This window comes from Hemiscyllium ocellatum, chromosome 6 (assembly GCF_020745735.1).
Source record: "Hemiscyllium ocellatum isolate sHemOce1 chromosome 6, sHemOce1.pat.X.cur, whole genome shotgun sequence".
Classification (NCBI taxonomy): Eukaryota; Metazoa; Chordata; class Chondrichthyes; order Orectolobiformes; family Hemiscylliidae; genus Hemiscyllium; species Hemiscyllium ocellatum.
The window spans coordinates 30,486,908-30,504,785 of NC_083406.1; the positions used below are offsets into that span (position 1 = coordinate 30,486,908).

General features: G+C 39.3%; 1 protein-coding gene across 10 annotated transcripts in view; it reads right to left on the reverse strand.

Moving 5' to 3' along the window:
• Positions 1-17,878, reverse strand: part of mycbp2 (MYC binding protein 2) — a 245,305-nt gene that overhangs the window by 28,307 nt on the left and 199,120 nt on the right. For 8 of the 10 annotated variants that reach the window (XM_060825911.1, XM_060825914.1, XM_060825918.1 and 5 more), the window contains 7 exons: positions 14,748-14,947; positions 14,404-14,553; positions 11,881-12,041; positions 10,110-10,266; positions 8,947-9,174; positions 8,104-8,169; positions 7,119-7,358 (listed from right to left, as the gene is read on the reverse strand). In XM_060825911.1, coding sequence (XP_060681894.1) covers positions 7,119-7,358; positions 8,104-8,169; positions 8,947-9,174; positions 10,110-10,266; positions 11,881-12,041; positions 14,404-14,553; positions 14,748-14,947 — 1,202 coding nt within the window. The remainder of the gene's footprint in view (positions 1-7,118; positions 7,359-8,103; positions 8,170-8,946; positions 9,175-10,109; positions 10,267-11,880; positions 12,042-14,403; positions 14,554-14,747; positions 14,948-17,878) is intronic. The other 2 variants (XM_060825912.1, XM_060825910.1) reach the window with 2 other exon arrangements.

The window sequence follows — 17,878 nt, forward strand, 5'->3', positions numbered from 1 at the left end:
TCAAGCCAAAGGAAGAGACAATATGTCAGGTGCAAAATGCCTGGTCAATGAGATGGGTTTCAGGAGCACCTAGATAGGTGGAGGCTTAACAAGATTAAGGGAGGCAATACTAGGGACAGCTAAAAACAAGGAAATCAGTGGTGAATTGGGGGATGCAATTGGAAGACAGTATAGAAGTCTCAGGAGGATAATTGGAAAAGTTAGAGAAATTGACAAGGCAAGGGGTGAAGAAAGCCTGCATATGGGCATGTCATGGAGAAATGTAAACATGTAAATAAGCAACTTTAAAATTGAAGTATTCGTGTACGGAGAGCTTCTGGAAGTTAGCAAACCCTGGGGTGAATGGTGCACAGGACATAATGCAAGTTGGAATCAGTAAGGGGCACACATTCACAAGATGATAGAAATAAGCACGGGCGGCACGGTGGCACAGTGGTTAGCACTGCTGCCTCACAGCGCCAGGGACCTGGGTTCAATTCCCACCTCAGGCGACTGACTGTGTGGAGTTTGCACGTTCTCCCCGTGTCTGCGTGGGTTTCCTCCGGGTGCTCCGGTTTCCTCCCACAGTCCAAAGATGTGCGGGTCAGGCGAATTGGCCATGCTAAATTGCCCGTAGAGTTAGGTAAGGGGTATATGTAAGGGTATGGGTGGGTTGCGCTTCGGCGGGTCGTTGTGGACTTGTTGGGCCGAAGGGCCTGTTTCCACACTAAGTAATCTAATCTAAAAAAAAAGAAGCAAGAACTCAAACAGAAATTGCTGGAAAATTTCAGGTCTGGCAGCATTTGTGGAGAATTAATGGTTTGGGTCGAATGACCCTTCTTCAGAATTGATTGTATCTGGGAAAAGTTCAATATATACGTTAAAGAGGAGGTGGGGATGGGGATGGGGAGGACCAACTGATAGGTGGAGATTCAATTTATCCAAAGAAGAAGAGAGGATAAACAAAGGAAGTGTTAAAAGGTCAGTCTGGGAGAATGAACAGCTGCTAATGGGGACCATTGTGTTGACAATGCTTGGTGGTAGCAGCCCATGTGATGACAAGGCCTAAAAATTGCTGAACTTGACATTGAGTCCAGAGTTTACAGGAGTTTCCAAATGGAAAATGAGGTGTTGTTCTCCCAGCTTGCACCAAGCTTTGCTGGAGCACTGTAGTAAGCTTAATACAGAGATACTGGCTAGGGAATACTGTGGCGTGTTGAAATGGCAGGCAACTGGAAGCTGAGGATAGTTTTTGCAGACAGAACAAACATTTTGCAAAACAGTTGCTCAGTCTGCACTTAGTCTCCCCAACACAGAGGAGATCACATTGTGAGCATTGAATAGAGTGGACGAGATTAAGTGAAGTGCAGGTTAATCACTGCTTCACCTGGAAGGTGTGTGTAGGGCTTTGGGTAGTGAAGAGGGAGGAAGTAAACAGGGAGGTGTTACACCTTCTGTGGTTGCATGGAAAGGTGCTGTGGGGTCTGAGGAGACATTGGAGTGGACCAGGGCATCCAGGAGGGAATGGGCTATACAAAAGACTGTTTGGGGGGGTGGGGGCAGGGGCGGAATGTGTCTGGGTGGTGGCAATCCTTTAGTTTTTTTTGGTATAAAACAAGGAACAAATTAGGTTGACATGGTAAATTATGCTAAGTCTTTTTAAAGTTTAAATATACACGATGAGGAGTCAGACACCGACACAGAAGTAGTAACATTTAAATAAATTAAATTGCGTGGTGGTGGCAATTATCTATCAATTACCTCAAAGCTATTGGTTCAATTGGTGCTAATTACTGAAACTAATGACTCTTCAGAGAATTTATGAGACAGATTTTTCAATCTACAGTCAGTAAGGGGTGCACAATTAGGGGATGTCATCCGAGTGAGACAGTGAGTAGTTAATTATGTGGGAATTGACTGCATCGGGGAAAAATGCTTTAAGTGAAGTTTATTGCAACTAACAAACTGTATTAGGTATTAGTTGGATTTATCAATCTGAGGAAAGTTTATGAATTTGTAAGATTCATTCAGTTAAGGCTAAATCAAATGAAGTTAAGACATGACAGCTTGGTTGTTTGGAATGTGTATTCTGCATTGTGTCATAAGTCGTAGATATTACCAGTAACCCAAATGACCATATATGCGTAATGTGTCCCACTTGCAAAATAAACTGGAGTTTGAAGAATTAGGACCACTTCTGAGGCACGTGGGAGCTGCACAATCAAGACTAGCAGCTCGGCAAGGAGTGTCACAAGTGCTGTCGGGAAGGGTTTAAACTAAATTGATGGACAAATGGGAACCCAAGAGTGATTTCAAATTTGGGGAAAGCAAAACTGGTTAAAAATAGCAATAAAAAAGATAGATGAGACATAAACACACAAGAAACAAGATAAGAATGAAGAATGCTGCTGAAAAAAAAAGACAAACCTGAAATAAAGGCACTTCATCTGAATTGATAGATGATTTGCATGTACCATCTGAAGTCAACGTCTATTACTAATTGCCATTGTGGAGACAAGCTGCAAGGTGACTGGATTAGGAACAAATGTGAGCACATTATTGGTGCGGATAGCACTCAGCAGAGAACAGGGAAATGGAAGAAAAATTAAATGACTGTGTCCATATTCACGGATGATGATTTTGAAGATCTAGAAATTCTAGGTGACCAAGGGACAATGGAACTGAGAAACTAGACAAAATGAATATGATCAAAAAGATAGCACTTAGTTATCTGGATTGAAACTTGCTAAATCATCTGGACCTCAAAATTTGATACCAGACTGTTGGAGGTTGTGGCTAGAGAGATAGCAGATATATTAGGAATTATCTTTCAAAACTCTATGGATTCTGGAAAGGTTTCTGCAAATTAGAAAGTAGCAATTGTAACCCGCAATTATATGTAGGGATGAAGGAAGAGAACTACAGACCTTTCAAAGTGACAATAATAGGACAATGTTAAAATCTATTATAAAGAATAGGATAACTGGATATTTAAAAATAATGATAAAATCAGGCAGAATCAACACAGTTTTACAAAACAGAATAATATTTAACATACTACATGTAGCATTGATAAATGAGAACCAGTGGATGTGGTGCTCTATATTTTCAGAAGTCTTTCGATAACATCTCACATATTGGATGTCAGTAAATAAAAATGACACTACGTGGGATGGGGGAAGTATCGGAGTACAAACTGAGAATTGGTGAACAAACAGAAAGCAGAGAGGAATACATGGATTATTCTTAGGATAGCAGGTTGTTGCTCGTAGCGAACAAGAAGAGTCAGTGCTAAGTCCACAGCTGTTCAAAAGTTACACAAAATTATTTGGGTGAGAGGATCAAACGTAATATTTCCAAATTTGTTGATGACACCAAGCTGGGTGAGCATATATATTGTAAGGAGGAAGCAAGATGACTTGAAAAGTACTTATAAGGGGAAAAAATGGGCTCAAATATAGCAGATGGATTAAGTATGAAGTTATTCATTTTGGTGCAAAATGAAGTTAGGTAGTATATTTCTTAAATGGTGAAAGGTTGGAAAATGCAGGTGTCCAAAAAGACTCAGGTTTCAAGACACTAAAGTTAGCATGTAGGTACAGCAAGCAGTTAGGAGGGTAAATCGTTTGTTGGTTTTAATCACAAGGGGATTAGGAACAGATGTAAAGATGCCATGATGCAGTAGTTTAGAATCTTGGTAAGGCTTCAACTGGAATATACTAGACAGGTTTGCTTCCCTTACATAAAGGATATATTTGCCAATAAGGGAGTGCAACAGAGATTTAACAAGTTACTCCCTGGGATAGCAAGATTGCATCGTGAAGAAAGGGCAAAGAAACCTGATCTTCATATTCTAGAGTTTCAAAGAATGAGGGTTGATCTCATTGAAGTTTACAAAACTCTGGTGTGACAGAGTGGATGTAGATGCTTCCTCTGGAGACTAATGACATCAAGGCACATGGAAATGGGGGATCCAAGATGGTGGCAACTCAGCAAGTCTGAGTCTATAGTGATCCTCCCAAGACCTAGGCAAAGTGAACTACCCTCCTTCACCACACTCACCAAATCAATTAAAAATAGTTTTTATTTAATGTAATTAGTGGTTTAGTACTAAATTTAAACAGTCTAGTCTCCTATAAAAAATGACTAGTGGGAAAGGAGCCCGCAGTTCTCAGCAGGCAGGAGCCCCTTACCCACCCACCCCAGCTGCAGCAGAGGCATCCACAGTCGCCCCAGGGGACTTGCCTACGGTGGCGAGCCTCGCGAAAATAATCTCCAAACTCGATGCGAAGATCGATGCTTTCATAGAAGAGCCCCGAAGTCGATGGAATTTATTCGCAGCCGCGCAACAAAAGCATGGCCAAGACATCGAAGAAATTGAATGCCAAGTCGGAGGGGCAGAGCTAAAGGCCGCGACCTCCGAGGCTATTGCAGAATCGGCCGTGGTTCGGGTCTGGACTCTTGAGCAGCAAGTCCGGACTTTAGAGAATCATACGGATGACCTCGATTCTCGAGGTCGGCGAAAATATATTCGTTTGCTGGGCCTTCTCGAACAGGAAGGTGGCAGCAAGCTTAGAAAAGTTCCTTGAACAATGGCTTCCGCAGTTAATGAATCTGGAGGCTGGATCAGGCCAGGTAAGGGTAGAATGGGCCTACCGGTTTGCAATACGCGGGCCTGGCTCAAACCAGTGCCCCTGCCCAGTCCTGTTCCGGCTGCAGAGCTATAAGGTGAGGCAGATGCTTTTGGAAGCCTCCAGAAACCTTAGGAAAGATCCACAAGCCATGACTCAAAGGATCCAAGATTATGTTATTTCAGGACTTTTCCCCAGCTTTGGTCAAAGGGGAAAGCGTTTGATGAAGCAAAGAAGTGTTTCAGGAATTTAAACATTCAACACTCCTTGCGCTACCCAGCTATACTACGCTTTAGCCATGAGGTGTCCGTGTTTAACTTCGGATCACCGGAGAAGGTCAAAGAACTTTTGGACTCTCTCAGACAAATTATAAGAGTTAATTGATGTTGTTTTGCCCTACCCCCCTTTTTTTCCTTTAATTATCTTACTGTTTATTATCATCTCTGGGGGGGGTGGGAAGAAGGGCTTTTCCTTTCCCCCTTTTATATATATAGGCCAGGGGATCGAGTTAATTTAGATGGGGGGGGGGGGGGGGGGAGGTGACTACCTTATTTTATCTTTGTCCTTGAGACGGGGCTCTTTTCCCCTGTTACTTTGTATTAATATATTTAATTATTTTTGCTGAGAGTGTAATTTTATAGTCCTATACGTTCATTTTTGATATTAATATTACCAATATATATTCAGGTGTTGGTGTAGGTGGGGGTGGGTGGGGGATAGGGTACTCACTGTTAGTTCTAGCTCAATAATATACTTGAATTTTCTTTATCCTATTGTGGGGTGCCTGGGTCAAGGGTGGAGCACTGATTGAGAGAGGTTATGATGGGTTTTTTTGGAAAGGAAGTGATGCCCCCTGGGAATAAGGGGGAAGATTTCCATTTAAATTCATTTTATACTTTTTTTGACTATTTAGAAATAGTTTTTTTTATTATATTGATCTGAATGTACTAAAGAGCTTTTATTTTTGTGAATTTTATATGCTTTATGCTCGGAATGTTTCGGATAAATACGAGTTTTGTTGTGATCTGATGTTAACACATTCTGAGCATGTATATCACTGCTCAATTTGTGTGTTATCCATTGGATTTTTTTTCTCTTGAATAATGTAAGAATTTTAATGATACATTCTGGTTAGTTGGAAGTTAGATGAGTAGTTAGTTGAGTTCTGTCTTTTTTCTCTTGGTATTTCTTTTTTCTTGTCTGATAGATTTTGGTTATCATTTATTTAAGATTTAACTGAATATCAATGTTTATACTTGGGTCTTTTTTTTAAGTTTTCTTTTGTAAACTTGTGAAAAAAAGTTTTTAAAAAAGGGACATGGAGATGATGCATAATAATGGCAAAGAGATGATCATTCGTGACCCAATAATGTCAGAGAAGGCTTCTTGGATTGAGGACTGAATGGCTTAAGACCATAGGAATCTTGACTGTGGTTAGTTATGATAGTCTAGCTATACACAGTTAAAAATCACACAAAAATCAGGTTATAGTCCGACAGTTTATCTGGAAGTACAAGCTTTTGGCTGCTGCTCTTTCACTACTTACCTGATGAAGGAGCAGCGCTCCAAAAGCTGGCGCTTCCAAATAAGCCTGTTAGAATATAACCTGGTGTTGTGTGATTTTTAACTTTGTCCACCCCAGTACAACACTCGGCATTTACACATCATAGTTATATACAACAGTAGAGAAATAAAAGGAACAGGAATAGGCTATTTAATCCCCTTGACCCTTTTCTGTCCTTCAACAAGATCATAGCTAATGAGCAGATCCACTTGCTCCACATCCTCAGATAGCTCTGGATTTAAAAAAAAACTCATCTGTAAACTCAGTTGACAAAACATTAATTGCAGTTTGTGGAAGAGAGTTTATCAGGTGAGTGGAAGGGTTGCCTCACAATCCCTGAAAGGTCTAGCCCCTAATTTTTAAGATTACATGACCCTGTACTCCTCAACCAGCAGACCTTTTTTTCCCTCTATCTATCCTATCTGTTAAAAAGTCTGATGAAATTGCCCTTAATCTTCCAAATTCTAGGGTCAAAAACACTAGTTTCTTCAATTTCTCCTTGTAACATCTTCTTCGGAGTTTTAATATTATCTTGCTAAACATATGCTGTATCCGTCCAGAGCCACTATATCGCTCTTAAGGCATGGCGCCCAAAACTGCTTGCAGTTGTGCTCTTACCAGGTTCTTGCTGACTGAAGCATTGCTGCTATCTCTGTATTCCAGTCTACTGCTTATAAAGGCTAGCATTCCAATCATATTAGCTCTCCTTGAACCAATTGTCAGCATTTTAATGATGCATACTCAAACCTGCAAGCCTTTTAGGACTTCATTATTTAATTTGAATTTTACTATATAATTAGAAATTCTAAGGATGCACATTTTTGAAAGTTGTAAAGAAAAAAAAACAAACTTGTGACTTCAGATAATATTCACATTATGACAAGAGAGATGTGCATTTTGACAGTGATCAAAGAAAAATGACTTGAAGGCCAATCACAATATACCTGTGATGTGATTAGTCGGAAAACTCGCAGGGTCTCTGCTTCACAGTTCTTCTGTTGAGCAACACTTGCTGAAATCTGTCCACCAATTTTAATGCTTTCATTTTCTTTCCATCCTAAAACCTTGACTTGTCGGACTCTTAATGTGTTCTCTGGACCCTTGAGTTCTATTTTAATAATATGATTGCCTCCTCCAGGAAGTTCACTGGTTACCCATCCCATATGTCTGGAATCCATGTCAGTCTAAGAGCAGGAGAGAGAAATGAATGTGGATTCATGTTTATCCTTGAAAGGAAATATACTAAATATGTTTAAAAGCAAAATAATTTTTTAAAAAGCAAAGTCACTCAATATTATTAAAAGAGTCTATTCTATTAGACAGCATAAAGAGTTAAAACCAAAAGAAAGGAACGGCTATAAGGTTCTTTCTGCAGAACATGCATAGCTATATCAAAATGAAATCTCCCCTCCAACTCAACATCTCTTCATTATCTTGCCAGGGAATCAAATTGAATGTACATTTCTGTTGACTGAATTCCTTGTCTCATTATAGATTTAGCCCTGCATCTTCTGATCCTTACGTATTACAGAGGAACCTTGATTACCCAAAAGACACAGGCAGGGAGTATTTTGTTTGGTTAATTGAATTCTGGATAATTGAATGCCGGAAAACATAGCAGGATAACATAACACAACAGGACTCCTGCTAGCCAAACATCGGGACCTTGCAATTTTGCCAAATAATCTGATATTCAGATAATCAAATGACAGATAATCGAGGTTCCTCTGTGTGTAGGAGGCCAAATTAATGAAGGAACTGTAAAATAGCAATGAAACACAGACAATTTTAGTAATACTAGTGGAAAAGAAATTAGAAGAAAGTTTATATTGGCATGTTTCAAACAACAAGGGGAAGGGGAGAGAATAAAACATACTGTAATGAAAAAAGCTCTGCTTCCAAGAAGAACAATTTCTTCCAAATTCTTACTTGTTTAATTCTGCTTAGGTCTTCGGTTGCTTTTCCAGAAAAGAAAGTCATTGAAGATACCTTGTTCTACATGGAGGGGGAAACAAAAAGTGTATCGCTGTAGCAAAGATATGACCATCTGTTCAATTGACAAGCACAAACATGCATAATAAATCATTAATCCTAATCACCCTACCACCATCAACTTCTACCTTCCTGTTTAAGTTTTTTGTTAGATTCTTCAACAATGGTTACTGAAGGAAATTGCAAAATGTGCTTTAAAATAAAATATGTACTAATTTTAAAATAATCAGCAAAAACAGGCAAGTAGGAGCGAGTGATGAAAATTACCCCCCAGTCTCACCCTCAGTGAGTCGTGATCAGGAATGCATTATCAGAAACACGAGTGAAAGCAGGTTCAATAGCAACTTATAAAATGGATCTGGATCTGTCCGTGAAGAAAAAATTGCAAGGTTTGGCAAGAGAGGAAAGTGGAACGAGTTAATAGTTCCTTCAGAGTTGGTACAGTTGTATTATGCAGAATGGCTCCTTTTTGCACTGCACCATTCTAATGTAGGAAGAATGTCTCTTGTTGTACTGCTTGTTCAGTGTAATCAAAACTTTAAGCTCCATCTCAGAGCTATACAGCACTTAAACACGGTCTTTTACAATAGTCTAAATAGATGTAATATTCATAGGATGTATATCTGAGTGCAGAGTGTCTTATTTGTTCATGATATACAATCTACCATTTTAGTTCAGAACAAATAGAAGCTTGCCTATGGAAATGCTTGTGGTGTGGCAACATAAAGTACTGAAAAGATAGCACCATCTACCAAAGAGACAAACATTTGGAATTCTTACCCCCAAATCTCGAGAGTTGTCCACATGAACAGAAACATAGCGAACACAAATTCCTTTAACACAATTTATAGTTATACTCTTTGTTTTATTCTTGTCTTCATCTCCTGACTCCCAGAAAGTTTCTGTTGATCCATCCGTCAGACTACCAATCATAGCTGGTCTGCTGGATGTCTTAATATCAACAATTCCAGTGAGGTCTTTCAAACATGTTACTGTACAGGACTCCTGCTATGAAAGGAAGCAATATTATTTTTTTGTGCTCTATGGAACATAGTCTGCCAGATTGTCAAAAATGAAAAATCAGTCTCACGTTTTGCTCTAAAATGTGTTGATTTTCCTTGATAAGATCAAACGGTGGAGAGAAAACCACCAAAATAAGAACCAATATACAAATATGCTGGATTACTTAGCCAAAGTATCGTGTTCCTTAAAGATCAAAACACATTCAATCTCCACAAGAAAACAAACAGGTCAACCAGATGGCAACAAAATAAAAACAGAACAGCATCCTTTTAGGAATGTGAATCAGTGGTTGTGGCAGTCTTTAATCTTCCCGATTCCTTTGTGTGAAATCCATTTTTGAGGCCACACACAGATTTTTAAAAAATTAAATTATCTAGTATGTTTGATGTAACTACATCAAGTGAATAAAAAGAAATTTTCATGTATGTACATGATGAGACAATATAGGCATATTTCAAGGCTCAAGTTGTATTTGATTAAACGATGAATGCATTAAATTAATTATATCCATATACAGAAAATCAGTTCTTCTGTTTCCTTCTCTGATTCAACACATTTTATCAGAGTGCAACATGAATCAAACTTAGCACCTGTATGTCACGTGGTATGTAATCTCAGTCAGGGCAATGGCTGAAGTACTGCAAGTGGCCTCAATTTGGAGGAATTTTTAAAAGAGAAAATAATCTCGAGTGTTATCCAATTTTAACTGTATTTTGGGCATGAAAAGCACTTGGTTCGGCAATAGTGTAGTACTGAAGCAGGACATACTGACTGTGACAGTGCACCGAACAATTTCTGGTACCAAGCAGAGAAGAGGAACATCCTATACTGAATTAACCAGAGGACAACCCCAGAAGCCTCATCTCATTTCAGTACTATGAAGCACAATAGTCCTGTATAAACATAAAAATGTCCTTTACCTGATTCAAGGCTTCATAACCAGACTGCACACTGATGTTAAAGCTTTCTTCACTATCTCCATCATCGGATTTAGAAAGAATATTATTGATGTGGTGGAAAACATTGCTCTGATGAAGGAATTGGTGATCAGATTGCTTGAATTTCAGACTCCAGCAGCTAGATACAAAGCCAAAAATTAGTAAAGAGATGTTTGTGATCTGAAGACTCTGTCCTGGCGGAGGAGGAAGGTGGAAAAAATCTGGACAGTCAAGGATTTTACTTGATTAGTTAAATTCTACTACCTACCCATTGTAAAATATTTAAAAGCATAGTTGATCATTTTAAGCGAGTGCATATACTGCAATTCCTTACGGCTGTCTAATTGAATTCCATGACATCTTATTATTCAACACGTTCACACAATCTGGAGCATTGAAGTAACCAAATCAGAAAACAAATCACAAAAATGAGGCCATTCAGTCCACTGTAGCTGTGCTGGCTCTTTAAAACAGCTGCAAGAAATGCAAGCATGAGCATTGCTGAAATAAGATTCAAGACAAAAATCCTTCGTAGAATGTATGGTGAAAAGATTTGACAGATTGTGTCCTTTTTAAACAATACTTACACTCTGTACAACCTAGCAACTAGATGTAGATTTGATTTACAGATTTGAAAAAAGATATGCATAAAAGGCCATTCAGCAACTATCAACAGACAAACTAAAAGCTTCAAAAACATATTTCCAAAACACAGACAGCTTTGAAATGGGTCTACATCAAGCTGCTAACTTGGTGTTCACATGATAACTGCTAACTAACCAGCCATGTTTCTCCAAATTTACAGCTTATGTTCCAGGCTTCTCCAATCTAGAACATGCACAAGTGTAACAAAGGTAAAGTTAAAATATAATTTTGACTATCATTGCAATCTAGTTCATTTCAGTTACAGAAAGTTTCTATCACTTCCCATTTCAATTGCCAAATTGTGACCTCACCCAAACATAAACAGTTCCTAGTAATTGTTCACTTGGACAGTAACCAGGAATGAGATATTAGCTCATTTTCTCTTCCACAGACTGGATAGCTGCGACCAATTGTGGGCACTTCCATTAACTCTCCAAACCAATGCTTAGTAACTCAAAAATCTTGGTCTACAAGAATGATTATCATGTCACCCATAATCTCAAGTACAATGAATGAGATTTATCCCAAAAATATCTGCAGATAAATCAATTACAGGATTTAATCAGAACCGTTCTTTGAAAGGTGTTAATCTTATGGTGACACTGGATGGGTAACTATTTCTCAAGGCGGAAATGAGTACTGTAGATGCTGGAGATTAGAGTCAAGATTTGAGTGATGCTGGAAACGCACAGTAGGTCAGGCAGCATTCGAGGAGCAGAAAAAATCAACGTTTCAGGCAAAAGTTGGATTCCTAATTAAGGGCTTTTGCCCGAAACATCGACTTTCCTGCATTCCCAGCACCGCTCTAATCTTAATAATACAAACCTTGAAAAATAGTTAATTATCAAGTAAATTATTCAGAATTGCCAGATGCAGTTTAGGAAGACTAAATAATTTTTACAGCAAATAAGCTTTAATGTTACATGCACATCCGAAAGGTGATATCAAATATATGCTTCACAACATGGAATCAGAATTTTATTTTGATATCAGGTAGTCAAATTAAATATTCCATCCCTAGATGACAAATTTGATAAAGCAATGTCACTCCTTTCATATTTTTGCAGTTTATATGATTTATTCCATTCTTTTGTAAATTAAAACCTACCGTAAAGCCATTTGTTGCAGTGAGCTGCCACTGGGTAGAGACATCATCAGATCCGAAATAGTTTGCAGCAGCCGGTGAAATGTTTCAGGTAAAGGATGAGCAGCTTCTCCAGCAATTACAATGTCAGACAATGGGTGTTCACACACTCCAGTATCTCTTTCCTGTTTTATATATAAAAAAAGGTACTTGGAAACCTTTATTGACAATGGTTTTGAATATTGCAACTTTGTCCATTATATATTTATGTTCTTCGAAGGAAAGGAATTGGATGAGGTGCTCAATGAAGGTTAAAGTGCTCCAGCATTAGATTAGATTAGCTTCGATTCCCGACAGTGCTGAAACAGGCCCTTCAGCCCAATCAGTCCACACTGACCCTCCGAAGAGTAACCCATCCAGACCCATCTCCCTCATGCACCTAGCACTATGGGCAATTTAGCATGGCCAGTTCACTGAACTTGCACATCTATGGACTATGGGAGGAAACTGAAGCACTCAGAAACCAACACAGACATGGGGAGAATGTGTGAAGTTTGCACAGTCACCCAAAGCAGGAATCAAACCTGCATCCCTGGTGCAGTGAGGCAGCAGTGCTAACCATTGAGCCACCATTAGCAGATCCACATACAAGATTTTGAGAGAAATCAGAATTAACATTTCAGGTCAAGCGACCGTTCCTCAGAACTTCCTCTGTTCTGTCGAAGGGTCACTCAACCAAAAATGTTCACTGTTGATGTCTTTCCACAGACGCTACCAGACCTGCTGAGCTTTTCCAATAATTTCTCTTTTTGTTTCTGATTTACAGCATCCACAGTTCTTTTGGTTTTCACGTAGATGATGTGGTTGGTGGAAGTCATGCAACTATGCTCATATCACAACATGACAACAGACATTGAAATTGTAGTAGTGGAGTGAGATTTAAGTGTCAGTTGCAACGGGTGATATGATAATGATAGTACACACAAAATACAAGATGTACCTGTGCTCTACTACATTTAAATGAAATGCACTCATGAGATATGGGAATCTCAGGCTGCCATCAAGCCAGCATTTATTATCCATCTTCGATTACCATTGAGAAGGTGAAGATTGTGGCCAGCTGCCTTCCTGAACCCCTGCAGACTATTTGCTATAGGTACACCCACAATGCTCTTCGGGAAGGTGTTCTAAGATTTTGACTCAGTGACGCTTGAAGCAGGTGTGATACATTTCCAAGACAAGATGAAGTGTGACTTGGAGAGTATCTTGCAAGTGGTGGTCTTGCTATGTATTTACTTGATTGACTATATAGGGACATCATTGTAAAACCATGTGCCAAGCATAGTTATCAATAACTATACTTGGAGACTGTCTTGATCTTCGTGACTCGACTACAGAATCTGAAGACCACAATAATCTACAAAAAAATTAATAACAGTACGTTTTCCACTAGGACTTTTCATGCATTTAAAATGAGTGGGCACATTTGCTTGCACAATAGATAAATGCTGCTGCCCCTCATTGGGCTTTCCAGCATGAGTTTAAGTATACTCAAATGGTAATTGTCAATTGGAGATCCATGACACATTATTCATTATTTTCAAATCCTGTCACTGAGGTAAAATTACAGTCATTAATATTGGAAGGCCAGGAGGATGTTTACAACTAAAAACTCATTAAAATAAAGCCTCCATTAATTTTGACCATTTCCAAAATTATCTGCTGCAAAGGATACCATAACTAAAACAAAATTGATATAATTGTGAGAGTTTGTGAAAAGCCTTGAGCTTGCTTTATACAGGCAAGCTCTTTGTTTATTTGGCATTCAAAATATCCTCGAGGAGAAACTGAGGTCTGCAGATGCTGGAGATCAGAGCTGAAAATGTGTTGCTGGAAAAGCGCAGCAGGTCAGGCAGCATCTAAGGAACAGGAAATTCGACGTTTCGGGCATAAGCCCTTCATCAGGAAGTAGACGTTATTCAAAATATTATTCATTATTCAAAATATCCTGTCAGTGATGAGCCAGTTGATCCCTTGAAGAGAAGAGGGTTATTATTTGAATTCTGGTGACTATTTGTGGGCAGCACACAAAGTTGACAAAACCCATAAATTTCTTCTGAGTTATTTTCCTGGCAGTCTGCAAGTCCATGCTCATTTCTGCTTCATTTCAAATAAACCAATATCAGAATGGTGAAGCTAATTTATCTAATTTCTTAATGTAGGTAATTGGACGTAGAACAGAAGAACAGGAGTAGGCCTCCTCATGCCTATTCTGTCAGTCATTCAATGAGATCAAGACTGAAATGTGGCCTAATTTCATGTACTTACTTTCGGTCAATATCCCTTAACATTATTGCTTCATAAAAACGTGTCTACCTCAGGTTTAAAATTAATAACTAATCTAGCATGAAATACCATTTATGGAGGAGAGTTCCAAACATCTACCACTCATTGTACATAGCTCTGAGTTAATAATGAAAGCTAATCCAAACACCACTTCCTTTCTAATGAGGAAATTATTCGAAGCAACCGCAATATTTAACCAACCTGTTCTACATTCTCTTTGTTCACCTTGTTATCATCAGCTTCTTCATCCTCAGATTCCAAAGGAGCAGGAGTCAGGGATGCCACAAAATGCCACAGAATATCGTGGAGTGCAGTTGTCTGAATTACACTGCACAATAGCCAGTTAAAGGCCTGTTTAAATGGAAAAACAGTGACAAAACATTAGGCTTCGTTTATTAGACAAAACTTCAAAATGCTATTAAAATTGAATCAGTATATTGTCTGAATCACAAATGTAGGTAATTCTTGACTTCTTAGCCACTGAATTAATTACCAGGCAGATATTTTGGCTCCATGAAAATATATGTATTGATCATTGCACTGACCTCCATAGCATACACTCTGCAAGCAGATTTCCTTAGTGCGTGCTTCATTGCCATTTCCAACCCTTCCAGATCATGATGCTGTATGACAAATGCTAGAACAGGCCACTGGAAATTTCGTTCCCCTTTGGGCAGTGAACTGTGTGCTGAGATTAGACGAGATAGTTCCGGGGAAGGATGTCGAAGAAGAGATGATCCCACTTCTGTTTGAAGACGAAAATTTGTTAACAGTTGGATGTAAAATAGACCACATTAAAATTTAAAGGCTGTATTATTCTAACAAGTGTTTGTTATATACTGCATCGGACATATAATCCCTTCAAAGTCTGTGAAAAGATTTGTAGCTCGGGTGCTTGTTGTGGTTCTGTTCACCAAGCTGGGAATTTGTGTTGCAGATGTTTCATCCCCCGTCTAGGTGACATCCTCAGTGCTTCGGAGCCTCCTGTGAAGCGCTTCTGTGATCTTTCCTCCAGCATTTGTAGTGGTTTGAATCTGCCGCTTCCGGTTGTCAGTTCTCAGACAACAACTCACCAGAATGAAAGACCCAACACCCAGCATGAGCAAAACCAATGTAGTGTACAAATCCCATGCAAGGACTGCACAAAACACTACATAGGATAAACAGGAAGACAGCTAACAATCTGCATCCATGAACACCAACTAGCCACGAAACGACATGACCAGCTATCCTTAGTAGCCACACACGCAGATGACAAGCAACATGAATTTGACTGGGACAACACTACTATTATAGGACAAGCCAAACAGAAAACAGCCAGGAAATTCCTAGAGACATGGCACTCATCCACAGATTCAATCAATAAGCACATCGACCTGGATCCAATATACTGGCCACTGCAATGGACAACCGGAAGCGGCAGATTCAAACCACTACAAATGCCGGAATAAAGATCACAGAAGCGCTTCAAAGGAGGCTCCCAAGCACTGAGGATGTCACCTAGACAGGGGACGAAACGTCTGCAACACAAATTCCCAGCTCGGCAAACAGAACCACAACATATAATCCCTGATTGGAAGAGGTTTTCTCCATTCATTCCAAGCGAGCGCTTTGAAGATTCACCATCCTGTGAGCCGGAGTTTCTGATAAGTCCATTTGCTAGCAGAAAATACATAGGTTCTCCACAGATTATATAATTTAAGCAGTACTTTTGGGGCAATTTATCAAACTTCAAAGTTCTAATTGGCAGCTTAAGGTGAAATGCACAAACCTAGTGAATAGCATGTCTCCAAACTCATCTGAATGGTCTTTTGAAAAATTATCTTGTAATGAGCGTATTAAATTACAGAGGTGTGATTCAGAAGCCAAAAAAAGCACACCTCAAAGAATTCACTAGCAAATCTTTTCTTTATTTGGGAAAAATATGGATGTAAACAGAGTAAGAGAAAAGGTAAGGTAAAGAAGAAATAGTATTTATGTGATAGCTTTTTTAAAGCCCAAACACTGCAGAAGGAAGGGAAAACATGGAAAGCAAAGTGATGCTTTTATTTGTTCATAGGATGTAGGCGTCAACTGGACCAGCATTTATTGAATACCTTCATTGCTCTGACAGGATGACAGCAAACAACCTCTTAAGCTATTGCTGTCCTTGGGGCATGCCTGGATTTTGATAAAGTCACAGTGACCAAACAAACAGTCATGCAGTTCCAAATCATGATGCTGTTTGACTTGGAGTGAGAAGGGAGATTGCAATTGATAATGTTCTCATGCATCTGATGCTTTTGCCCTTCTACGTGATAGAAGCCACAGGTTTATAAGTGCTGTTGTTGCAGCCTTGCTGATTTACTGCTGAATATCTTGTAGATGGCACACACTGATCTCACTGTCCATCAGTAATTAAGGTAGTGAATGCTGAAGGTGGTGGATGGTGTGTCAATCAAGCAGATGCTTTTTCCTGGAGAGAAAGAGTATTCTATCACACTCCTAACTTATGCCTTGCATTTGGTGAAGACACTAGGGAGACAGGAGAAGAGTAACTGGCTACAGAACTCCCAGCCTCTGACCTGCGCTTTTGGCCACAGTATTTATATGCTGGTCCAGTTCAGTTTCTGTTCAATGATAACCCCCAGGATGTTGATAGTGGGAAGGTGATTGATATTAAACAGCATTACAATTGCTGAATCTTCTACTATCAACAGATTGGAATGACTTCCCCACCTAGTTGGCCACAGAGTCAGGGGACAGGAAGCCTGGCAAAGCGAACATCAGATGATCTGCAGCCATTTGAGCGGCTGTTAATAAGCTGGAGATGGAAATTGTGACCTAGAAATCTCAATTCAGGCTGCAGCTCTCTAATAATTTAATAATTGATAATACAATGGACGGGCTGATAGCATTGGATAGATTTGAATCAGCGTTTGGTGGTCCGGCAAAGTTGGCAGGTCCAAGTGAAGGGGGCCCTTGAGGTGCTGATATATTTGTTAAGAAGGGACCCTCACTCCATTGTCCTCCAATTACTCACAAAGGGAAACTTACCGGAATGCATACTTGGTGTGGTTAAATCCTGATGACTGTGGGCCAAGGCCCTTAATTGGTATTAATTATCTATTTAAGGGTCTCAACTATCCAACCGGCAGACAGACTGCTCAATGTCACGTCAACAGTTGGCATAATTGTGGAAAGGGCTAGGTGATGGCCAAAATGCTTGCTGGATTAAATTAGTCTTCCAGCTTTAAAACTATTGGTGGGTGAGTTAAGTCCAGCCCATTAAGATTGTTTCAGGAGAAAGGGTGGGTGGATAATGTCTCTGCAGCTTACAGAGGGAGGATTTAGGAAGAAAATTATACTGCTTACATTAGTAAAACAGGTGATGAAATCAACTGCAGAGGGAAACTCAAAACAGTCAAAAGAAGAAACTCATCAGATGACACTTTTGAAGTTATTGAGGCATGCCATAGATACCTCCTGCAGTTATGAGATGTCAGCTTGCCAACATTTTGATATCGTTACAATAATGGACATTCACTAGCAAGGCTCGATATCTACTTGTATAATGGCATAACTTAGAGCTATGTAATAGGAGCCATCTACTGTAATATGGAACAGATGTTCATTTCTATTGCATATTTATGGCTTTAATTCTTTTAAAAGTGAATTGAACAAACATATACAGGAG